The following is a 26,492-nucleotide window of genomic DNA, read 5'->3' as shown; positions in this document are numbered from 1 at the left end:
GCAGCTGAGGTACTCCTGTCAGGAGTGTGTCAGGCCATGTGGGTTGATACCGATGCGAGACTCGCACGAGTCATACGCAAGTGGAATCATACCCTCAGTGTCAGCCTGCTTCATTGCTCTGTAAAGACAAGCATCTCTACAGAGCGACAAGCAGAGCTGACATTGCTCTACCTGCTTCCCTCTCTGAAGAGACACTTGTCTGTACAAAGCGATGAAGCAACTGCTCTACGTCGGATTAAGGAATTTTTTTTTTTTTTTAATAAAGATGGAGTTTCTCAATGTTTTTGTTTTATTTGTAATAGAAAAAAAATTTCTATGCTTTTTGTTTACTAAAAATTCACAGTGGTCATGTCTAATTTGGCGTGACACCATGAATGTCATTCTTAGTACCAGCTGAGAATACAAAGCTGGTATTAACACCTTTATTTTCCAGTGTGCCACCTCCATGAGGGCCGCTAGACGAGCCAGGTAAAGGGCCTCGTAATGGCGCTAAGAAACAATGCACCATTTCCAAGGGCGGCTGCGGGCTGCAGTTTTTAGCGTGGGAGGCCCAGAACGCTTGGCCCTTACCACACTGAGAATACCAGCCTCCAGCTGCTTGGGATTACCTGACTAGCGATAAAAATACAGCAGGAGCTCACACTTTTTTTTTTTTAAAGAAAAAAAAAAAAAAAAAAAAAAAAGGATGAGCTTCAGTATTTTGATTGCCAGCCAAAGTAAACCCAGGCAGATGGGGGTGGCAGCCCATAGCCATCCACTTTACCTGCGATGAGAATCAAAAATACAGCATCATTTTTTAAAATTATTTATTTTTACACTACTATATGTGTGAGGGACACCTCAGACAATCACAGATTCTGTCACACAAAATGGGCATCTGTGATTGGCTGTTGGAGTAACCTGGAATCTGCCCATACATTCTAGATGCTAGAATGTATGGGGCTGGTTTTAGGTTACTCCACCATCCAATCACAGATGTCCACTCTGTGACAGCGTCTGTGATTGTTGTTTTATTTTGCTGTTAAAATAACCAAGACAGAAAAAAATATTTTATTACCAATAAAAACAGAAAACATTTTAGGACTCCACTTTATTACTTAAAAAAAAAAAAAAACCTCCGACGTCGTCCAAAGGCGGGCAAGCATCTTCAGCTCTGCTACATCTGACTTTCAGGACCTTTCAAGAAGTCACAGCCATAAGACTAATTAGTGTGAATGTTACCTTGTGGGTTACAGGACCTTCCGTAACATCATAGCTATGTGACCAGTCTGTATACCAATGTCTGTAGAACATTCACACCAGACTGGTCAAATGGCTATGACATCATGGAAGGTCCTGTGAGTCAGTGGTGGTTACCAGAGGGCACAGCAATGATCGGACTTAGACGCAGAAGCGGCCAGGAGACAGCGGCTGAGCGGGTCTGCAGGACGCATCGCGGGACCTGTAAGTTTAATGACAATGTTTATTAACCATGTTCTTTATTTTACAACCCCCGCCCCCCCATCCCATATCTGTAAAGTCCAAGTTCAGTGTTTGGACGCAAGTTCGCGTTATCTCAGAACCCAAACTTTACAAAACGTTCGGGCGAGGTTCCCAAACACAGACATCAGGGGGTTCGCCCATCACTATCCAGGAAGGGGCACAGGACAGGAGACATTACTACATAATGAAGAGGGATGGCGGGAGGGGTGCAACGCGTGCCTGTATAGGTATTACAATGCTACAATGGCCAATACATCTGACCAACATGCATGTGGAAGGGGGGTCCAGGTCCAAATTCTTCACCCAGTCCCATCAGTTAGGCTACCCAGGGTTAGCGCCCCCTTGGCCCCGCTACGCAGAGACTGCGCCATTTGGCCAGCTCTCCTTTTGTGCATATTAGTCTATGCTTGTACTGTGTTGCATGTAGATCTGCATAAGCCCTTATAAATTACAAGCGGCCCTTTGAAAGCAACCCTAATGTTGCCCTCAGTGAAAATGAATTTGACACCTCTGGGGTAGATTAATAAAACTGCTCTTTTCTTCAATACCATTATCTCCATTGGATATCTTCTTGACCAGCAGCGCAGCAGATTTATGTGTATATCCCTTTCTACTATTGCATACTTTAAATAAGGCAGCTTTGTTTTTTTATTCCTCCTGGTATTTTGCTTTCATAAAACCTGATATACTTGGATGTAGATAACACGTTTGCTTTTTTTTTTTAATGTGTCTTCAAAGCAGAAAAGCAATAAACGAAGTTGTATTTTTTACCTGCGTATTTTCTGCATCTTATGCAAGTTTATTGGGAAAATTTGCACAAAAAAAACTCTGTGCCCGCAAGAGAAAATGACAGGTAGTGGATGTGAGACACACATCACAGGTCAGTATACGCGCTCAGTAAAAAAGAAGCCTAGTGGGCATGAGATTCTATAAATCTTATCCACTTTGCTGCAGCCAAAATATGCGGAGTCAAAAACTCTCCAAAGTCTCATCATGTGAACGTAGCCTAATGGGACCAGGATCCGGTAGTGAATGCGAGTAACTAACACACATGAACATTCAATGACCAAATTCAAAGTAAACAAGTAGATAATGCTCTGTAAAGTTCAGAAATATTAATTACCACACCGTGTCAGCAAGCCAGGTAAAAATCCAATGCTTTATTTTTCTGGAGGGTTTTTTCCTTTTGTTTTTACACGTGGACAATAAAAATATACAAAATTAGTGTGTGTACAGAATATTTAAAGGGAACCAATCAGGATTTTCGTTTTTATGCTAAAGCCAGTGCTATACTGGCAATTTCAGGCTGATTCTATACATACCTTTAGTGGTCAGCTCGGGTGTTTTAGGCTTTCAAATCCAAGTAAAGTTTAAAAAAAATCATCAGCTTCTTGAATGGCAGTTGCAACAGAGCAGATAATATCTGAGTGGTTATTCATATGGATTCCCGCCCCTCTGCCTGTTGTTCCTCCCTCTCGGTTTTCTAGGCTAATGTTACTATTCACTAATTTATTCACTAAGATGGCGTCAGAGTTGGCGCTTCTCTCCGGTGCCATCTTTGTGAAGATCGTGTTACCCCCTGTTATTCTAGTCTTGCGGCTGAGAGAGCGCCCTAGGTTCAGCTCTCGTTGTGACCGCGGGATCACGCGCGGTCACAACAGGAGTGGAGAACAGCTCACTGTAGAGATTAGCTGCAGAAGAGGAAACTGTGCCGCCCCAGGACACCGTGCCGCCCCAGGACACCGTGCCAGCACAGCAGCCTGCCAGGACAGCAGGATTCATCTCACTGTCCGTCCCACAGGTACGTTCATATGCAGCATGGTGTCCTCTTCTGCAGCTAAACGCTACGATCAGCTGTTCTCAACTCTTGTGACTGCGCGCGCCCCCGCGGTCACAACAAGAGCTGAAGAAGCGAAGGTGTATGCGCCGGCCCCTCTGCCACAAGACTAGAATAACTGGGTAACAGGATCCTCAGAAAGGTGACGCCAGCTATGTGCAGGCGCCAACTCCAACGTCATCTTAGGGAAGAAATTAGTGAATAGTAGCATTAGCATAGAGAACAGAGAGGGAGGAACAACAGGCAGCGGAGCAGGAATCCATATGAATACCACCCAGATGTCTGCTCCGTTGCAAATGCCACTCAAGGATCTGACAATTTTTTAACCTTTACTTTCTTTTATTTGAAACCTAAACATCCGAGCTGACCACTACAGGTATGTATAGAATCAGCCTGATAGTGCCAGTATAGCACTGGCTTTAGCTTATGTACGAAAATCCTGATTGCTTCCCTTTCAGACTGACATTAACCACATGTATCCAGGCCAGTCCACAGCAGGCGACACATGTACAGTCATCTTCCTCCAGATTTGGTCTTCATAAACTTGGCTATATAATAACCCAATGTGCATTTTTGGGGAGAAGGGGGGAAATACTGCGTTACATGACAGGTACATTAAGGCAGCCTGTAACTACAAACTGTATAAAAGAGCTTTGAGAATAGAAGAGGACTTTGTGCCGATACAGGCAGGTAGCTACTATGGGCTTTAGAAATAGGCTGTAGTTAGAAGATATACTGTGATATGTATGCATTAAAGCTATTAGAGAGTGCCATCTCGCCTCTCGGCATCAACCACACATCTTTGGTTATAATACTAGCTATTAATTGGCTAAGAGTCCTTAAAAAGTTGCATATGTATTAAAAAGACCTACGTCCTTTGCTGTTTGTTATAAGCAGGCACAGCAGTGATGTGTGTTAATAGCAAAGGATCAGCTAGCGCTTCCTCTGGACGTCTCTGGAATAGACAAGGAGTGATCCTGCCGCCCCCCACCCCCCCCCCCCCCCACAGGACTGGAGTATGAGGTCACAGCATGCGCACGGTTAATCTTGTGTGCATTATACACAGAGCTCCTCTTGTGTTCCCGTATGTGGTATAAATAGAGCCAAGAAGGAGGTGGGGACACCGCGTCATCGTCTTCAGTGCACTGTGAAGTTAACCCTCTTGTGCACGAACGACTGGATCCAGGGCAGCAGTCATCAACCAGGGGTTAGTGCAATCACTTGTAGTCCCACTCTTCATAGTTTGTATCCGAAAAGGTAAAGAAATAAAGAGAACGTTTCCGAGCTGCTGCGATGCTGCCGGCAGAGAGTTGGCATTGGATGTGTTTGCCTTCTGGAATACACTGTGTGGCGGGGCGGGATTTCTTACAGACACATTTTGTAAATTACCCTCCAGAGGAGACGCTGATACTTTGCTGTACTGTCTCCTGGTGTCTCCTCCAGGTTAAAATAAGGAATTGTTTTTAAAAGTTTCTTCTAAAGCATAAAGGACAAGAAGTCACTTTGGGTGGATTTTTCTTTTTAAGGTTTATAGGTTTTAGAACTGAAAATTGGCTGGACCTTGTCTCAAACATATTTGGCCCTAAAGAAAAAGGACCCCGCACCTCCTGATCAGTGGGGCCCATCCCGCTGTAGCCGCGGCCCCCATCCCCAGCTGCATGTCTGACTAGAAATCCAACAACGATCACTTTTTATTTTTGGGGTTGGGGTGCGAAGGCTGATAATGAGCAGCAAACCTAGCGGTCGTGCTGCCCGTTTATGATCCGCTTCTTGCCGTCCCCATTGGATAATGGCTGCTCTTCATTTTCCTCACTGTCGTCCTCCTCATTGTCACTCCGATCATCACCAGACATCTGCACAAGGACAGGAAAAGAAGTTTATAATAAGTTTACCAGGGGGTATAAGTATTAGCCAAAGGCTCATTCAGACATCAGTGCTTCACTTAGAACATGAAAACATTATAGTCTCAATTTTTTTGCAGAACAAATGGTCGGTACAAAAACAGAGACAAGTCTTGGATCAAAATAGACAATGCAAGTGGGGTATTTGCGCAGGCGCGAGATTATGTTGGGCACGAGGATGACGCTGGTGAGGTCATGCACAGTGCCGACCATAATCTCGCGCCTGCGCGTTTTAGCTCACTGGTGCGCGAGTGCAGCTATGTTTTATGCTCTGCTCGCGATATGGCAGAGCGAACTGCGTGAGCGGACATGACTGCACATGAGATTTGAAAGAGCAAGGAGGATGATAACCGAGGCGTCATCACGTCAATTAAGAAAGGAGGACAGCGAACAGCGGCAGGAGGGGGGGACAGGAGCCGAAAAAGAGGACGCCCACCCGACTAGATCAGGTAATTAGCAAAAGTTTATTTTTGGGGTTTGCAAGGGGAGTCAGGGAACAAGGTGCACCTTCATAGAATGCAGCCCAAGAGCTGCAGAAGGTGACACTTTTCGTTTAGTGGAAAAACTGGTGACCGGTTCCCTTTAAAATCAATGAAAGCATGGAAAAAGCATCCCAGCAAAGTCTATGAGAATCCTTACTTGCTGTGCACATGTTCCTTCTTTCTTCCTTGCAGTTTTTGTTGCCGAAAACAGAAGCAGCATAATCATTCTTTCTGATTATTTTGCCCCTGCATTTTCCATATCTCAATAGATAAGAAGCATGAAAAAGAAGCTTTTGTGCCACAGCTTTTTTCCTGCCAAAACATGTTTTTTTTTGTGCAGAAAACATCTGCTACGTGGGCACATAGCCTATAGGTCCCTGAAGAGTATGGACTGCAGAGAGAACATCCATCCTTCCCATCGCCCAACGACTCCAGTTCCAAACATTAACCATGACATACAAAGCCATCCACAACCTGTCTCCTCCCTACATCTGTGACCTAGTCTCCCGGTACCTACCTGCACGCAACCTCAGATCCTCACAAGATCTTCTCTACTCCCCTCTCATCTCCTCTTCCCACAATCGCATACAAGATTTCTCCCGTGCCTCCCCCATACTCTGGAACGCTCTACCTCAGCATATCAGACTCTCCCCTACCGTGGAAAGCTTCAAGAGGAACCTCCAGACCCACATGTTCTGACAAGCCTCCAACCTACAATAGCCCTCAGTCCAGTACACCACTGCGCAACCAGCTCTGTCCTCACCTATTGTACCATCACCCATTCCCTGTAGACTGAGCCCTCGCGGGCAGGGTCTTCTCGCCTCCTATACCAGTCTGTTTTGTACTGTTAATGATTGTTGTACGTATACCCTCTTTCACTTGTAAAGCGCCATGGAATAAATGGCGCAATAATAATAATAATAATAATAATAATAATAATAATAATAATAATAATAATAATGTGCAGTCAGTTTTTAACATTATAGGAGAAGCTTTGCACATTTTTTTTTTGTGTACAAGAAAATCAGGAGTTTGTTAAAACAGACGCACTGACTAAAACACTGATGAACACATTATCCATGTTATCATTTACAAAAAAAAAACCCAGAAAGGTTCATCTGAACTAGGCCTAGCAGCCAGTTTCAGACAATGTATTTCCAGCAGATTTCTACCCAGTTTCTGCATACAGGTACTGGCCCAACAACCGGTTTTATGACCCAAACGGCCAGCTTCACTGGGATCTATGAAGGGGGTCAGAGTAAGCAGACCCCTGGGTTTTGCCACACTGGGATCTTTAAATCTGGTGCATAAACCTGCCTGCATTACGCACATCAGAAATGGAGCAATAAAGTGCAGAACCGCAGGAACAAATGAAATACGGTCAATTTTTTCTGTAGTAGGAAAAAAAATAGTTGTATAATGAAAACTTCTGCTTAGATCAAATAGATTTTCAAGATTTCTGTTTGCAGTCAGGGAATGGAGACACAGTTTAGATCCAGAGGCTGAAAAGCTGTCCTGATGGTGTGCATCCGGCACAGTCACACGGCTCATTACGGCGCAGCACAGGCCTCTCTACAAGTCCTTATCTTACTGTAGGTTTGTCAAACAGTACATATAACCATTTGACATTCGTGGCATAGTATAGTACTTCCAATGTCCAATTGTCAGGATTCTGCCTCTTGTGACCTCCAGCCTTATACTAGAACGAGATGGCAGTGCCAATTGTCTTACTTATTTTAGTCACTTATGTAGTGCGATTATGGGGATTGTACAAGGTGGCCATAAAATAACCTAAGGTGTTTGGAGCCATGTGAAAACTAACACAGTGGACAGAATTGGCTGAAAATTGGTATGTAGGTCATTCAAGGCATGGCGAAACGGAAGGCATCTTAAATTTTTTTTTTTTTATACCAAAACTTTGCTGAGACAGATGATGACACGTTTTGAGGCAACAGGGTTACCGAGTGTTCAGGGCGCGGGGGACAGCCGGTAAGTAGGGAGGCTGTGGAGGACATTGCCACTGCCGTCGTGGAACAGGGCATGAACAACCCTGCCGGGAACAGCAGTGCACGCAGTGTTTCCAGGCAATTGAGGTTCCCGTACAGCACAGTGTGAAGAATTCTCTGTGCCCTGGCTCAACACTCAGTAACCCTGTTGCCTCAAAACATGTCATCAATTTATTTTTAAGATGCCTTCTGTTTCCCCATGCCTTGAATAGCATACATTATTAATTTTCAGCCAATTCGGTCCACTGGGTCTGTCTGCACAAGGCTCCAAACACCTTAGGTTATTTTATGGCCACCTTGTAGATTGCGAGTCACAGTTTGGAGTGTGGGAGGAAATCCACGCAAACACAGGGAGAACATACAAACCTCTTGCAGAAGTAGTCCTTGGTGGGATTTGAACCCAGGATCCCAGCGCTGCAAGACTGTAGCCATCGGGTCTCCATATGGCAGCATTTTTCTAGCTCAGTTGGGGGGGGTTCATAACAGTCATGTTAGAGTCTCACTAATATCCTTTTAAGTGAGAACGACCAAAGTTGTAAACTATTGGATCTGTTTAAACAAGTGGCATTGCTGCCTTCTGCAGATGGGCACGTCCTTCCCGCAGAGGCCGCTGACTGCAGAACATTCTTTTGTTCTTCTCACAGAGCTGGTAAGTTTCCCGCTGGCAGTGCTTGGCTCGTGTAAGATCTGTGGCTTATTGCAAAACTCTGCTTTTAAATCCTCACTTGGCACATACACAAAGAGCAGGAATATAAGCTTCTGGATGCCTGCACATGCAGGGGGCTTTGTTCCCCAGCTCTAAAAATTGGCCCCAATAGAAGGGGAAGTCAGTAATTGTACAATTTCACTTTAGTAGGACCACTTTATTCATATTATTGGGCAGATTTATGAGAACAGTATTTGTTGCTTACAGCTACCGATCACCGTGAAGCTTTCAACTTCCCCAAACAGCTTAGTAAATGAAAGTCATTTTGTTAGATACTTTTTATAAAATCAGCTCAACAGAAGACTCCCTGACCACAAGATGGCTTGTTATACTAACTCCATAAAGACCTGATAAGTTGTGCCATTTGTGTCCAGAAGGTTTTAAAATGTGGCCACTGATTGGCTGGATCTCAAGTCATATGTGCCTCATAGACTTTACATATGCAGCGAAAAAATGACAGTCCTTACACCCCCATTGTACTGTGCAGCAACTTAAGGAGCCTAAGGATGCTTTCACACATCCGGCTTGAGCACTGCGGCTCAATCCGGCTGTGCAAGCTAGGCAACGGATGCGGTGAAAACACCGCATCCTTTGCACAAGTTTTTCCCTTGCGGCCCGTCTGGTTTTTGCCGTTTGCGGCATGCTACTGAGCATGCGCAGTGGCAAAAACCGCATGCGGCGGCCGGATGCGGTTTTTGCCGCATCCAGCCTCCATAGGCATGCATTGAAAAATGCGCCGCATCGGCCGAATGCGGCGCGATGCGTTTTTTTTTTGCCGCACGAAAAAACGTGCTAGGCAACGTTCCATCCGGCCGCCACATCGGCTAAATATGACGCATGCGGCAAAAACCGGATGGAACGCAAGGCCATGCGGCACAATGCGGCACTAATTAAAGTCTATGCAGAAAAAACGCAACCGGCAGCAAAAAAAAAAACCGGTTGCGATTTTCCTGCAAAGTGCCGGAGTGTGCCGCATTGCAGAAACCGGAGGTGCGAAAGCAGCCTTAGGCTGCTTGAACACATGCGGATTTGCTGAGCGGCACAATACGGCGCTTTGCAAAAAAAAAACGCAACCGATTTTTTTGCCGCCGGTTGCGTTTTTTCTGCATAGACTTGCATTAGCGCCGTATTGTGCCGTATGGCCTTGCGTTGTGTCCGGTTTTTGCCGGATGCGGCATATTTAGCCCATGCGGTGGCCGGATGGAACGTTGCCTGGCACTTTTTTTTGTGCGGCGAAAAAACCGCATCGCGCCAGATCCAGCGCGATTTACAATGCAAGCCTGTGGCCGCCGGATGCGTTTTTTTGCACTGCACATGCTCAGTATGAAGCCGCATCCGTCAAAAAACAGACGGGCCGCATGGAAAAACTTATGCAACGGATCAGTTTTTTCCGCTGCATCTGTTGCATAGGTTTTTGAGCCGTATTGAGCCGCACTGCAAAAACCGGATGTGTGAAAGCAGCCTAATACCTTAAGTTAAAAGAGAGAAAGGAAAACTCCCACCTTACGGAGGATTGTTTTTGTTGCGAGACGGCCATATAGACCATTGCTGTGATCTGCACACAAAAAAAATAAAAAAAAAATTATATATAATGCATGTGTCAAGCTTCTGGCTTCAAACACACAATAGAGCCACGTCTCCGGAGCTTATTAATGAGCCACAAGCAGTTAATTATCTGTCATGATGCCTCTGTAGAGCACTGTATTAGGAAATGTTCACTTAATGTGTTAACTGCAAAAGATGTCTGCAAAAATTGCTCAGAAAATGCTTGAAAAGAGTCATCCGGTTAATTTCTATTCTTGTTCGTACATTCAGGTTTTTTAGCCACTTCTGGTTTCCAAAACGCCAAGCGGTTAAAAGAAGTAACCTAACGTTTCTGCAGGCATTTTCTGCTAGGAAGATGCTCAATATAACGGGAAGGCTGAAATATTTTATCTTTTCGAGTGTTGAGTAAGCTAAAAACTATAGTGTTTTATCCATTGCTTTAATGGATTTAAAAATTGCCAGAAAAAGCCAAAAGAAAAATGTTAAAATACTTCAGGTAACAATAGTAGAAAAACAAACAAACAAACAAACAAACAAACCAAAACAAACAAACAACACACACTTTCTTGAAGCGGTTTCTGCTTGAAAACAACTCATTTTTGACCACTTGGAAAATATGTACCGTATTTTTCGGACTATAAGACGCACCCTGGTTTTAGAGGAGGAAAATAGGAAAATAAAATTTTAAGCAAAAAATGTGGTCATGACACACTGTCATGGGGCGAGGATCTGCTGCCTACACTGTTATGGGGGTAATGTCCCCAAATTCTCTACTAAGGTGCCGCATCCTGGTAATGATCCTCCCTGCCTGGTATATACAGTATATGTCCCTCATCCTGCTATATACCGTAATCCTGCCATATGGCCGCATCCTGCTATATACTGGCATGTGGCCGTATCCTGCTATATAACCCATCATGGCATATGGCCCCATCCGGCTCATAATATGCCCCCATCCGGCTCATAATATGCCCCCATCCGGCTCATAATATGCCCCCATCCGGCTCATAATATGCCCCCATCCGGCTCATAATATGCCCCCATCCGGCTCATAATATGCCCCCATCCGGCTCATAATATGCCCCCATCCGGCTCATAATATGCCCCCATCCGGCTCATAATATGCCCCCATCCTGGTGTATGGCCGCATCCTGTGGCACATAAAAAAAAATAAACGTTCATACTCACCTCACTTTACCTCACTCCCTGCAGCATCGCTCGTCCTCCCGTCTGTCAGCGGCAGCGCCGCTGATTGGAGCCGTCCCTATTACCCTGCTGCATCGCGATCATCTCCTGTGTCTGTGCCAGTGTCCCGGCAGCTGCGTGTGGACACGTGTGCACAGCGATGACGTCATCGCTGTGCGCGCCGCTAGTCTCCACTCAGCCGCCGGCACAAACACAGGAGATGATCGCGATCCAGCAGGGTAATGGGGACGGCTCCAATCAGCGGCGCTGCCGCTGACACAGCCGGGAGGACGAGCGATGCTGCAGGGGAACGGTGAGTACTCTACACTGATTCACTGCTCCCTGCGCTGATGATGATGCACGGGGTGCAGTGAATACAGCCGCACATGATCACTCCAGGCCGTAGTTGCCAGGGGTGATCATGCGAGCCGGCTGTTTATCTCCCGCCCATCATCCCACCCACCTGTCAGCGCCGGCTTCTGCGCTGAGGGATGATGGGAGGGGGATGGGCGTGCATATTAAATGAGCTGGTCCACGTGGTCACGGCACGCTGCTACAGCCTGCTCGTGCCCCCGATGACCCGCTCTACCGCAGCACCCACATTCCCCGCAGCCACATTCAGACCATAAGACGCACCCCCCACTTTCCCCCAACATTTGGGGGAAAAAAAAGTGCGTCTTATGGTCCGAAAAATACGGTAGATGTACCCTTAGGCCCCATGCGAACACTGCGGGTTTTTTGCCACATTTTTGGGTGCAGTTTGTGGCACAAAACTGCATGCATTTCCTTCCCCAACAAAGTACCGTATATACTGGCGTATAAGACGACTTTTTACCCCCTTAAAATAATGGCTACAGTGGGGGGTCGTCTTATACGCCGGATATACGGGGGGGGGGGGGTGTGGGGTGTGTATGTACACTGCAGCGTCCAGGGGAGGTGGGGGCAGCAGCTCTGGAGCACAGGGGAACGCTGCGGCCTGCAGCCTTTGATCTCCTGCACCCGCTCATATAATATGCACAGCCGCTGTCCATCTCCAATGGTGCTGAAATCGCACGCAGTGAGGGGCTGGGGCAGCGGTGCATATTATATGAGCCTGCGTCCCAGTGTGATCGCACATGTCCCCCATGTGTTAGATTTGGCCCCCACGCTGCTGCTCATTCTAAAATAAAAAAGCTTTACTTACCCCTGCAGCGTTTCTCCCTGTGTCCCTGCTTCCACTGTGATCAGGCAGGCAGAGAGCTCAGTCTGCTGTGCCGATCACATGACTGCACTGAACCAGGAAGTGGAGGAACAGAAGCACGGAGGGATACAGGAGGGAGCTCAGCGCTGGAGGAGGTAAGGAAAGAGGGTTTTATTTTACTTTGGGCAGCAGCCTAGGGGCCATATCTGACACAGGGGGACTTGTGCGATCTATAGGGGCCATGGGCAGCACTATGGGGGCCATATCTGACACAGGGGGACTTGTGCGATCTATATAGGGGCCATGGGCAGCACTATGGGGGCGATATCTAACACAGGGGGACTTGTGCCCATTATGGGCCCCGGTGAGCTGCTTCTAACCCCCCAGATGTATGCCCTGCCAATCCCCCCCCCCGCCGATGCCGCAGGTGCTGTACCCGCCGAGCCGCGGGTGCAGGCCCCACAGAGCAGCAGAGTTGTGTGTATTTGTCTGTATGTAGCAGAGTTGTATGTGTTTGTCTGTATGTAGCAGAGTTGTATGTGTTTGTCTGTATGTAGCAGAGTTGTATGTGTTTGTCTGTATGTAGCAGAGTTGTATGTGTTTGTCTGTATGTAGCAGAGTTGTATGTGTTTGTCTGTATGTAGCAGAGTTGTATGTGTTTGTCTGTATGTAGCAGAGTTGTATGTGTTTGTCTGTATGTAGCAGAGTTGTATGTGTTTGTCTGTATGTAGCAGAGTTGTGTGTGTGTGTTTGTCTGTATGTAGCAGAGTTGTGTGTGTGTGTTTGTCTGTATGTAGCAGAGTTGTGTGTGTTTGTCTGTATGTAGCAGAGTTGTATGTGTTTGTCTGTATGTAGCAGAGTTGTGTGTGTTTGTCTGTATGTAGCAGAGTTGTATGTGTTTGTCTGTATGTAGCAGAGTTGTGTGTGTGTGTTTGTCTGTTTGTAGCAGAGTTGTGTGTGTCTGTAGCAGAGTTGTGTGTGTCTGTTTGTAGCAGAGTGTAGTACCATTGTTTCAGTCCAGTTGTGGCTTTATACAGCAGGGAGGAGCATTCCTTGCTGTACTAAGTGAACATTGGAGCGATCGATCTGTCAATGGCCCTTTAAAAACATATTGTACGGCTCTCGCGGAATTAAAATTAACATGTTGCAATCAAAGCAGACTTTTTTTCATTTGGGAGCGGGGTAGTCTTATACAGTGAGTATATCCCAAATTCTATATTTTTAGGGCAGAAGTTGGGGGTCGTCTTATACGCCCAGTCGTCTTATACGCCGGCATATACGGTATATGAGATTTCAGTTTTGCTGTGCACACTATTTTTTATAGGTCCATTTTTGTGGTGAACACAAAACTACAGCACATCAATTCTTTTTTTAATTTTTCACCCATTAGTGATAAAAAAAAACAAAAAAAAAATGCAAGGTAAAAAAAAACGTATTGAAGACGCAAGGTCAATAAAAAGCATTGAAGACTAAAAAGGTAAAAAAAAAAGTCAAGAAAATGCAAGGTCAAGAAAACGCATGTGTTTTTGGGGCACAGGCTGCGTTTTTTTTGTGGCCACAGGGTACCGTTTTGTGGTGAACACAAAACAGCAGTGTGCGAACATAGCCTTACAAAGTACTGACCGCACAGCCGGTTGCACACAGAGTACAGACTGTGATGTCCAATCTGTCCACAAGTCTCCTGAGCCAAACTCATCAGCTTCATATTAGACATAGCAGTCCGTACCTTGAACCATGATTGTCCAACGTGTGAAACCGATCTTAAAAAAGGTGAATACTACCGGACCTAGGGTGCCCAAAGGAAATATTTAACTTTTTTTTTTCTCCATCAGAATCATACAGACCTCTGTATAAAAAAAAAAACTTCCATTTTCTTAGTTCCCATACACTTCTAAAATTGACTGAGGACACTTTGGGTGGTATTATAATTGGAAATCCGTAGTGGGATGACAAACCAAGGCCTTGTTGTTGGGTACTTATAGACTTTTCCCTCTCACATTTATACAAACACCAAAGCCAAATAATGTACATGGCACGGTGTCCATCTACTGCATTAGAACTTACTTTTCCTGAGAGCATTTTGCGCACCATCCTAAAGATAAGGTATGCCCAGTATATATGAAGGAACTGGAGGATGAACATAATCATATTGAAGAAGTAGTAGAGGAAGAAGAGCGGGCAGTAGTACAGCGGATACACCACCGTGGCATAGATTATCCTGCAAAACAAACATGTGCGTTATTTCTCGTACAAGTAATGCTGCGCCTTCCAAGGCCGGGCACCTACTTTACCTTTGTACAAAATAAACAAAAAACGGACATTTGATAGACTTTTTATAAACATAGGGGGGTCGCAACATCAAAGTGTTCACTTTAGAAAACCAGCGTCAAACACGGAATAGTCGCAAGAACTTTTGTGAAAGGTGGAGTTGCGCAAAACTTCTGCGGGTTTTTATGTTATCACATCAGTTTCAAGCAGTTCTGCCAAAATAGCCAGAGCTGTGGAGGACCCAGGCTGGGATGGGGCATGGCTATACCCACCAGTCAAATTCAGAGAAATTTTAATCACGAGAAATGTTCCTGACTATAACATTTCTGGCGTGGCGCTCGGAGGCACACACCACTAATAAGATGCACGGAGTTCATTAAGTAGCATGTCATTAACTGGCACATCTTATTCCTGTACACCCTTCATTAATACTGGTGTACAAGACTCCAATCTTAATTAAAATCGGGGCCAAAATCCTTAAGTCACTATGGAAGGCTGCCTCCAATAGTTTGCCAAGCGAGATAGTTCTCTTTCATGCACGCTTTTCACATGGGCCGTTGCCATAAAGACTCCATACACAACTGGTCTCCAGAAAGGATAAGTCAATCTCGTACATTGAGGGCATATCCAGGAGATAACGCCATGATGGCAGTCCCACATCTATCTTGAGACCAGGGTGGTCAGGATTCTCATACAAATGACTGGGTATTCGAACCACTCTCCACAGTCAGCAGCTCTCATCAGGGACCCCCCCCCCATTTACGAAACAGAAGTAGGTCTAAATTGGTGGGACATACATCTGAAATGTACAAGATGGGATTGTGTCTAAGTAAAGCCTGCCTTTTACCTCCCGAATGAATTTCGTATACCAGTGTGATGCTAGTCCCGTATAGCACTGACTGCAGTTTCCCATCACTATATTGCAATGCAGTGTCAGCTTTGTCACATGTTACCAAAACATACATCAGCTCATCCTCTCAATGTTTTGTTTGAAACTTCAATAGAGGGCAAGGAGCACATTTTCTAATCCTTCCTTTTTAGGTTTTCCTTGTTCCTTCTTAAGAGAAATTGAACAGAGACCAAATCTGTGGTTCTCCACCAATCTCGGTCACGGCCCTCATCCCATAATGTCATAAACCACATGATTATAGCAAAACCGTATCTTATAAACTGATTTTTTACTTCGACCAGATCACATACTCAAGGATGAGAGCTTACCAGAACGGGAAGACAATGAGCCGACTAATGACGAAAACAACCGCAAATACGGCAAAGAGAGTGTTGCAAGTCTTGTTCCACTTAGCGTAGCTGCACATTTTAGCGGCCTTTAAAAAGAAATAAAGATGATAATCTAATCAACCAGCATAATTACGCAAAAGTATAAAGCAGCTGCCATCAATATCTTCACTTTACCTCTAGCAAGACATCGGAGACATCGTGCACCAGCAGGGTCAGAGTTCCCACCCGGATATACTTGACTCCCCATGAAAAGTTCAATAGGAAGATGGTGGCCAAGTGGTGAACAACTTGTACCATGAAGTCCTGCATTAAAAAAAGAATTGTCAAAGAAGCAGAAATCGAACATACAATGCTTAAAAAAATAAATTCTCTCAAACAGCTTCTGATCTTGGAGCTTCACTCATATGAAAAAAAACATAAAATCCTCCAATTTCCTCAAACTTTCTTAAAAATTCAAGGGACATTGCTGGATTTACATCTTTAGTCCTTAGAAAAGTTTTGATTTCCTGTGTCTTCAGTAGCTTGGCAGGACAATACAACACATGTAGGGTTGTAGCCAACCGAAAAATGACCTGCCGAAAAGAGGATTACAAATTCCTGATAAATTTTCATACCGCTATACAATGTTCTCTCACCTTCCGTCTAACATCAGAGGCAACGCTAAATAGCAGGGACCAGTAGAAGCCCAATTCCATTACATAGTACCAGTATTGTGACACTAGGACCTCCTAAAATGACAAGATAGAAACAGGGATTACAATTAATGTATGTTTGTGTGGGTAAGACCTGCTGCATTATTCTCAGTCTGTAAATTAAAAATTGTAACAGGAAGATGTCATCCATGCATACAAGGCTTAATTCTAATCTCAGAGGAAAAACAGAAAAAAAAATTAAAAATCACATTTTCTATAGGACCATGTTCACACAGCGCAGTTATCGTACCTGCTTTGGGTATCCTACCCATACTTCCCACACATCATGAAACCAAGGTTTCTGAAAAAGAAAACCATCATATTACAATGATTAACTACATAGCAATATAACAATCTCTGTTCAGAGTTAGCACATTCTGCTATTTGTAGGGAAAGTGACATTACTACAGTCCTAAGTCATCGAGGTCTCGCACTGCTGAAGGAGCAATTCCAATTATTAAACATGGCCCTGGGAAATGCAAGTTCAGCAATTAATATTAAAACTAGGCTTTCAGGACAAAAAAAAAAAAAAGTTACATTCTTTTATATACTACAAGGTCTGGTCCAGTAAGCAAAATTACCATAGAAAAGGATTAAATAAGAATGAAAGTAGAGTATGGATGTAAAGAAAAGGATGGTGTCCCTGTGGGCTGCACGTAAGTGGGGGTGACCCAATACTCTAATCTCTGCTCCCCTTTATATTTGTTGTTGTACCTTCCTTGTGTCCCCAGTGTGGTTGTCTTAAGATGTTATGTGCACCCATTATGCCCCTTGTGCACAGTGGCTGATGGGTCCCTGTGCCCTGCCACTGTCACTGGTTATCAGGAAACAGTTTCCAGGCCACGATGTACAGGTGAAGGAGTCGAGCATCAGCATGAGCCCATCCTTTGACATTGATATGGGGCAGAAGGAATCGAGCTTCAGCAGGAGCCCATCCATGGACATTGATATGGGGCAGAAGGAATCGAGCTTCAGCATGAGCCCATCCATGGACGTTTATATGGGGCAGAAGGAATCGAGCTTCAGCAGGAGCCCATCCATGGACGTTTATATGGGGCAAAAGGAATCGAGCTTCAGCAGGAGCCCATCCATGGACATTGATATGGGGCAGAAGGAATCTAGCTTCAGCATGAGCCCATCCATGGACATTGATATGGGGCAGAAGGAATCGAGCTTCAGCATGAGCCCATCCATGGACATTGATATGGGGCAGAAGGAGTCGAGCTTCAGCATGAGCCCATCCATGGACATTGATATGGGGCAGAAGGAGTCGAGCTTCAGCATGAGCCCATCCATGGACATTGATATGGGGCAGAAGGAATCGAGCTTCAGCATGAGCCCATCCATGGACATTGATATGGGGCAGAAGGAGTCGAGCATCAGCATGAGCCCATCCTTTGACATTGATATGGGGCAGAAGGAATCGAGCTTCAGCAGGAGCCCATCCATGGACATTGATATGGGGCAGAAGGAATCGAGCTTCAGCATGAGCCCATCCATGGACGTTTATATGGGGCAGAAGGAATCGAGCTTCAGCAGGAGCCCATCCATGGACGTTTATATGGGGCAAAAGGAATCGAGCTTCAGCAGGAGCCCATCCATGGACATTGATATGGGGCAGAAGGAATCTAGCTTCAGCATGAGCCCATCCATGGACATTGATATGGGGCAGAAGGAATCGAGCTTCAGCATGAGCCCATCCATGGACATTGATATGGGGCAGAAGGAGTCGAGCTTCAGCATGAGCCCATCCATGGACATTGATATGGGGCAGAAGGAGTCGAGCTTCAGCATGAGCCCATCCATGGACATTGATATGGGGCAGAAGGAATCGAGCTTCAGCATGAGCCCATCCATGGACATTGATATGGGGCAGAAGGAGTCTAGCTTCAGCATGAGCCCATCCATGGACATTGATATGGGGCAGAAGGAGACGAGTCAGCATGAGCCTATCCATGGACGTTGATTTCGGGGGCACTACTGCGGCACAAAACTACTAGCTATGGTATTTCTGTATATGAAGGGGTCAATTAATAGTCCTTATTACAAAGAGGCGGAAGGAAGAATGCAAGAGGAAACACAATAGTCCACCTTTGTGTGATGTCCAGCAGCTGGCTTGTGTACAGCCTCCTTGAGTAAAGGACCGGAAAACCAGAAGCATTGGGATCCCCACTGACCACCACAACAAGGTCCAGGCAACCTACATGAATAGTGGTGCCACTACTCCATTTCTGTCTATGGGAGCAGAGGTCACACATGTGCACTGCGCTCCTGTGAGACACACAGAAGTAGATAGAGTGAAGGACACTGACACTTGCCCTTCACACACACAGGACTTTAGATCCGGAGAATGAGGTTCCAAAGGGTCCCATAGGTTGGGCCCACAAGACTATGTCCCCATGATCAAGGGAAGCTGTATTCTAGACGCAGTGTCACTCCTCTTCTGGAGAAGCGAGTGTTCTCAGCGGGAGAACACAATGTCGTACCCACAATGAGGATTCTGGGCACAACATATTTTCACAGTGTTTTCCCGATGCGAACACTCATGTCTCTGCAAGACAAAATTGACAAGCTGCAGCTCGGAAAGTCATGCTGCATGTCAGTGTATGGAGCGTCTCAAAGAAGCCCGGTGGGCAGGAGATTTCTATAAATCCCATCCACAGCTGCGTCCAAAACGCTGATGACAATCATGGGAACATACCCTTTCAATCATACATTTATTATCTTGTGGAAAGGTTAAAAATTTTATTTATGGGATATCACCTTTAAAATACATTGGGAGCCATTACTATGGCATTGTGGACTGTAGACGGAAATAAAAGTTACCAGTTGGGGATAAAAATTCCCAGGTCTACCAATTAGTGCCGATCCAAGAAATCGGAAACCTAAGGATAGGTGATAATCTCATCTTCACCCAAGAATCCCAAAAAAACTCACGTTAACACTGGGTTTAAAATACATCTCAAAAAGGCAAGGTATTAACATTCACAACATGCTTGAGAAAAGCTCATTGAAGTTGAAATGTCTCGTGGGTTAATAGGAGGATTTCATGGGATGTGCCGCCTCACGCTCTATAGTGATTGATTGTTGTATCAGTTCCATAGAGGTGTGCACCCCCTCTTAAATTAACAGTGCTGATGCTTCACTTTTAGTTAGGCTGGGGCTACATGGGGATTACTGCGATCCCCTCGCATGACACTCTGCTCACACCGGCAGTACAGCAGAGACAAGTGTTATGCGAGTGTCCCTGCGACTGAGGTCCGACCGTGCGAGCGGACCTCAGCTGCGGGGGGGCGCTTCGGCTCTGAGGAGGGGAGGGCAGGTGCTGCGGAGGGGAGGGAGGGATTGCTCTCCCTCTCTCCTCCGTAGCCGGCTATTGCCATTCTCGCACTGCACTCGCATTACACCGGTGTACCGCGAGTGCAGTGCGATTTTTCTCTCGCCCCATAGACTTGAATTGATGCAAGAGAGTCTCGCATTACAGATGCAGCATGCTGCGATTGTTTTCTCGGTCCCATTAGGGCTGAGAAAATAATCGCTCATGTGTGCTGAGACACAGGCTAAAATTGGTCCGAGTGGATTGTGATTTTTTATCGCACTCCATTCGATTTTCATACCGTGTGGCTTAGGCCTTATTGTTAAGCACAATGGTTTACTCAAACATTAATGCATTGTTATCCACAGAGATCAAAGCATAAATAATAACTTACATCATGGAGAACAGCGAATCCCCCGATCATGGCGCACAAGTAAAAAGTGAACCTCCAGCTGGGGAGGAAAAAGATGTATATGAGTTAGTTTGGTACAAGTGGCATACACCGGCCCCATCTGCACGCCGTACAGAAGAGGCTTCTGGCTATATACAGTATACGCACAGTGCTGATTACCATTATCCGGCCATTATCTGCACGATTAGGAACAACGGTCTGCACAAAGCGCTATAACCTGCAGCCTGGACAGAGATACACGGGGTGATTACACATGCAGCACCCACTGCAGGAATCTGTGCTCTGCCCTTCATATCAATGGGATTCTTGGGCTTCTGAAAGTCCCGTATAGTTGACAGTTACAGAAATTTCGACAACAGATCCGCAGCACCCTCTTAACCCCTGCCTGACCGGGTGATTTTATGCCTTTTTTCTGTTAATATAGCCGTGCGAGGGTTTGTTTTATTGCGGGACGAGTTGGACTTTTGTATGGCGCCAGTTATTCTATCATGTGCTGCATTGGAAGGTGGAGGTAAAAAAAAAAAATCCAGTTTTGTTTTTTTGGGTGGGGGGGTTACAGCGTTTATTATACAGTAAAAATAACCTGGCAATATGATTCTCTGGGTTGGTACCATTATTAATACCAGACATGCATACTGTATTTTTAAGTGGCATTGGAATTGGAATTGGGCGCAAAGGGGGAACAAATTGGGCGTGTTACCCTTTTCCAGAGAGCAATAAGCCTTCCAATTTTCAATCAATCGATGGAGCGGTGTGAGGGTTTTTTTTTTTTTTTTTTTTAAGTAAATACAATGTTTTCTCTGCTGCAGATGTAGCAGTTATACAGAGCTCATGAATATGCTGGACTACCTGGCAGCACGCCAAGTAGTCCTCTAATGATAATCTGCTGCTGATTAATCAGTGATTTTATCAAAACTACACTTAGCAGCCCAGTAAGTGACACTGCTAGAATCAGGGTCTCTCCCCCTACATTATGCTGCTCTTTGATTAGATGGCAAAAAGCTGGTGACAGATTCCCATTAAGCAGGCTCCTGGCTGGTACAGCCACCCATCAACACCCTACTGGGTGGTCCCAACAGTTCACCCCCATTATGCGCACTGTAAATGCTACTGTCAAAGACTGCCCACAGCTATTAACTTATTAAATTCTGTTAAAATTTTGCTCTGCTCAAAGCTGTCCGAGGCAGATGATGGCTGAATGATTTGTGTGCTCAGGGCCAGGGAGCAGTCTTCTCTATGTCAGTGACTTCTAGGCCTTAAACTAGACTTCTACTTCCTGATCTTTACAGAAGACTTCTCAGCATTACCCTTATCACAGGCTGGATTACAATAACCAGTAAACAAAAATAATATATAATATAACACATATAATCAACCATCCACTATAGGTGATGATATAGCTCACCTCCTCCCCTTCGTACCGCATCCGTTTTATCCCCATAGATTTGCATTGTTACCGGATTGTACCTGATAGCTTTGCGTTGCATCAGTTTTTTTCCGGATGCGGCAAAATTTATCAAAGCGGCGGCCAGAGGCAACGTGTCTTGCAACTTTTTTTGCCTGGCAAAAAAACTGCATCGCGCCGGATCCGGCGTGTTTTACAATGAAAGCCTATGGACGCCGGATGCGGTAAAAAATGGATGCGGCTACCGGATCAGTTTTTGTAAACTGCGCATACACCAAATTAATTAAAAAAGCTGATCCTTCAAAAAAAAAAAAAAAAAAAAAAAAAAAAAAAAAAAAAGGACAAACCGGATGTGCAAAAACGGATGCAAACCGTATCCACCGGATCCGGTTTTGTACGCATCCGGCATAACGGATCCGTTAAAAACCGGATCCGGTTTTACATTTTTTTGCCGGATCCTTTGGATCAGGAAAAAAAAAGGATTGTGCCTGAATGCAGAAAACTGATGTGTGAAAGTAGCCTAAGGCTGCTTTCACACCTCCGGTTTTAGCAGAGCTGGCCAATCCGGCTCTAAAAGCTATGCAATGGATGCGGCGACAAAACATCCTTTGCATGAGTTTTACATGCGGCCCGTCCGGTTTTTGCCGCTTGCGGCAGGCTACTGAGCGTCCACGGTGGGAAAAAAACCGTATGCGGCTGCCGGATGCGGTGTTTGCCGCAGGATGCCGCATGCGGCGCGATGCGTTTTTTTTTTTGACGGACAAAAAAACGTGCCAGGCAATGTTCCATCCGGCCACCGCATCGGCTAAAATCTGTCGCATGCGGCAAAAAACGGACAAAACGCAAGCCCATGCAAAAAAAAAACAAACGCAACCGGCGGCAAAAAAAAAAAACCGGTTGCGTTTTTCCTGCAAAGCACCGGATTGTGCCGCACAGCAAAAACCGGAGGTGTGAAAGCAGCCTAATTCAGTGAAGAACCACAATGTCTCTTTAGGGTATGTGCACATGATATGAATGACTCTTCATTCTGGACGCAGTGTCATCCTTTCTGCAGGGAAGAGTGTGTTCTGGGCGCTGTGGAATTTTGCTCTGTTTTCCCAGCTAAGAGCACTTATGTCTCCGCAACGATAAATTGACATGCTGCAGAAATGCAGCGGCAGGCCGCACTGCAGGAGAGTTTACTCTGCGTACAATAGAAGCACCGAGGGCAGGAGATTTCTATAGATTCCATCCACTGTGCTTCTACTGTACAATGCAGCATTTTGGAAGCAGTGGAAATATGCTGAGTCCAAAGTGCTGCTACTCCTGATCGTGGGAATCCAGCCTTACTTTGCACCACGTTTCTGTAGGCATAAACAGATGTGCTGCAGATTTTCAATATTGAGGCCATAGAAAAGCTACCGGCAGATGAATGATGATGAAACGTGTTGAGTGGGCCGTCTGATACCTCAGGGTCCAGTTGTTCGAGACAGTTGTCATTTGGCGACTATGAGCTGCAGCAACCACCACTGAGCCCTTATATACAGCATTCCAGAATACTGTATATAAGAGCCCAGGCCGAGCTGTATAACATAAAAAACACTTTTATAATAGTCACCTAGTGGGTGGTCCTGTCTGACGGGTGTCGCTGTTCTCTGGCCCGTCGCCTCCTCTCTGTGGCAATCGCCATCCGCCTTCTTCTGAGGCATATGTGCATGACTCTCTCTACATCATACACACTAGCTGGCATTGTGATCCTGCGCAGGCGCACTTTGATCTGTCCTGAGCAGGGCAGATCAAAGTATTGTAGTGCACATGTACAGATGGTCTTTAACCTTTGCTCGTGCCTGCGCATTACAGTACTTTAATTTGCCATCAGCAGAACAGATCAAACTGCACCTGAGCAGGACCGCAACGCCATCCTGGGTTGGATAGAAAGAGGACAGAGATTGCAGCAGAGAGGAAGCGCCGGACCGGAGAGCAGCAACACCCATTGGACCGGACCAGGTGAGTATTATAAAAGTGTTTTTTACATTCTACAGAGCGGCCTGGGCTCTTATAGCCGACATTCCAGAATACTGTATGTAAGAGCTCACTGGTGGTGGCCACAGCTTATAGTCCCCAAACCTGCTGACAGGTTCCCTTTAATAGATAATTAAAATATATCTGTAGGAAATAAAAAACGTATATAAAATCAAACGGACTACTTCCCACTTATAATTTATTATTTTTACACTTGAAAAGTAAATACATTTAATGAATATAATAAAATACATATTTCAAGAGATACAAAATGACATGAAAATTAGACAGTATTATAAACTAGAATAAAAGATTATAAATATAGATTATAAATATATATTATAGATAAAATTATAGATATAGATTATAAATATAGATTAGAGAGAGAGATTACACACACATATATATATATATGAATGAGAGAGAGAGAGAGCGCGATATATATGAGTGAGATATTATATATGAGAGAGAGATATTATATAAGAGAGAGATATTATATAAGAGAGAGATATATATGAGAGAGAGATATATATGAGAGAGAGAGATATTATATAAGAGATATATGAGAGAGTGAGTGAGATATATATGAGAGTGAGTGAGATATATATGAGAGTGAGTGAGATATATATGAGAGAGAGATATTATATATGAGAGAGAGATATTATATAAGAGAGTGAGATATATGAGAGAGTGAGATATTATGAGAGAGTGAGATATTATATATGAGAGAGTGAGATATTATATATGAGAGTGAGATTTATATGAGAGAGAGAGAGATATTATATATGAGAGTGAGATATTATATATGAGAGTGAGATATTATATATGAGAGTGAGATATTATATATGAGAGTGAGATATTATATATGAGAGAGAGATATTATGAGAGAGAGAGAGAGATAGAGATATTATATAAGAGAGAGTGAGATATATATGAGAGAGTGAGATATTATGAGAGAGTGAGATATTATATATGAGAGAGTGAGATATTATATAAGAGAGAGTGAGATATTATATAAGAGAGAGTGAGATATATATGAGAGAGTGAGATATTATGAGAGAGTGAGATATTATATATGAGAGAGTGAGATATTATATATGAGAGTGAGATTTATATGAGAGAGAGAGAGATATTATATATGAGAGTGAGATATTATATATGAGAGTGAGATATTATATATGAGAGTGAGATATTATATATGAGAGAGAGATATTATGAGAGAGAGAGAGAGATATATTATATAAGAGAGAGTGAGATATATATGAGAGAGTGAGATATTATGAGAGAGTGAGATATTATATATGAGAGAGTGAGATATTATATAAGAGAGAGTGAGATATATATGAGAGAGTGAGATATATATGAGAGAGTGAGATATTATGAGAGAGTGAGATATTATATATGAGAGAGAGAGAGAGAGAGAGAGATATTATATATGAGAGAGATATTATATATGAGAGAGAGATATTATATATGAGAGAGAGATATTATATAAGAGAGTGAGATATATGAGAGAGTGAGATATTATGAGAGAGTGAGATATTATATATGAGAGAGTGAGATATTATATATGAGAGTGAGATTTATATGAGAGAGAGTGAGATATTATATATGAGAGTGAGATATTATATATGAGAGTGAGATATTATATATGAGAGTGAGATATTATATATGAGAGAGAGATATTATGAGAGAGAGAGAGATATTATATAAGAGAGAGTGAGATATATATGAGAGAGTGAGATATATATGAGAGAGTGAGATATTATGAGAGAGTGAGATATTATATATGAGAGAGTGAGATATTATATATGAGAGTGAGATTTATATGAGAGAGAGAGAGATATTATATATGAGAGTGAGATATTATATATGAGAGTGAGATATTATATATGAGAGTGAGATATTATATATGAGAGTGAGATATTATATATGAGAGAGAGATATTATGAGAGAGAGAGAGAGATATTATATAAGAGAGAGTGAGATATATATGAGAGAGTGAGATATTATGAGAGAGTGAGATATTATATATGAGAGAGTGAGATATTATATAAGAGAGAGTGAGATATATATGAGAGAGTGAGATATATATGAGAGAGTGAGATATTATATATGAGAGTGAGATTTATATGAGAGAGAGTGAGATATTATATATGAGAGTGAGATATTATATATGAGAGAGAGATATTATGAGAGAGAGAGAGATATTATATAAGAGAGAGTGAGATATATATGAGAGAGTGAGATATTATATATGAGAGTGAGATTTATATGAGAGAGAGTGAGATATTATATATGAGAGTGAGATATTATATATGAGAGTGAGATATTATATATGAGAGTGAGATATTATATATGAGAGAGAGATATTATGAGAGAGAGAGAGATATTATATAAGAGAGAGTGAGATATATATGAGAGAGTGAGATATATATGAGAGAGTGAGATATTATGAGAGAGTGAGATATTATATATGAGAGAGTGAGATATTATATAAGAGAGAGTGAGATATATATGAGAGAGTGAGATATATATGAGAGAGTGAGATATATATGAGAGAGTGAGATATTATGAGAGAGTGAGATATTATATATGAGAGAGAGAGAGAGAGATATTATATATGAGAGAGATATTATATATGAGAGAGAGATATTATATATGAGAGAGATATTATATATGAGAGAGAGATATTATATATGAGAGAGAGATATTATATATGAGAGAGAGATATTATATATGAGAGAGAGATATTATATATGAGAGAGAGAGATATTATATATGAGAGTGAGAGATATTATATATGAGAGAGAGATTATATATGAGAGAGAGATA

General features: G+C 43.7%; 1 protein-coding gene across 1 annotated transcript in view; it reads right to left on the bottom strand.

Annotated features, from left to right (window-relative positions):
* Positions 1-2,984: 2,984 nt before the first annotated feature.
* The window catches only part of CERS3 (ceramide synthase 3), a 170,325-nt gene continuing 146,817 nt past the window's right edge, over positions 2,985-26,492 (bottom strand). Inside the window, exons 5-11 of the mRNA XM_075346001.1 lie at positions 20,234-20,291; positions 16,774-16,824; positions 16,467-16,559; positions 16,006-16,134; positions 15,811-15,917; positions 14,389-14,542; positions 2,985-5,172 (exon numbers count right to left, since the gene is read on the bottom strand). Coding sequence (XP_075202116.1) covers positions 5,056-5,172; positions 14,389-14,542; positions 15,811-15,917; positions 16,006-16,134; positions 16,467-16,559; positions 16,774-16,824; positions 20,234-20,291 — 709 coding nt within the window. The 3' untranslated portion in view covers positions 2,985-5,055. The remainder of the gene's footprint in view (positions 5,173-14,388; positions 14,543-15,810; positions 15,918-16,005; positions 16,135-16,466; positions 16,560-16,773; positions 16,825-20,233; positions 20,292-26,492) is intronic.

The sequence above is a fragment of the Anomaloglossus baeobatrachus genome, chromosome 4 (assembly GCF_048569485.1).
Source record: "Anomaloglossus baeobatrachus isolate aAnoBae1 chromosome 4, aAnoBae1.hap1, whole genome shotgun sequence".
Taxonomy (NCBI): domain Eukaryota; kingdom Metazoa; phylum Chordata; class Amphibia; order Anura; family Aromobatidae; genus Anomaloglossus; species Anomaloglossus baeobatrachus.
The sequence above is the reverse complement of the archived record's forward strand: the minus strand, read 5'-3'. Positions and strand labels throughout refer to the sequence as shown.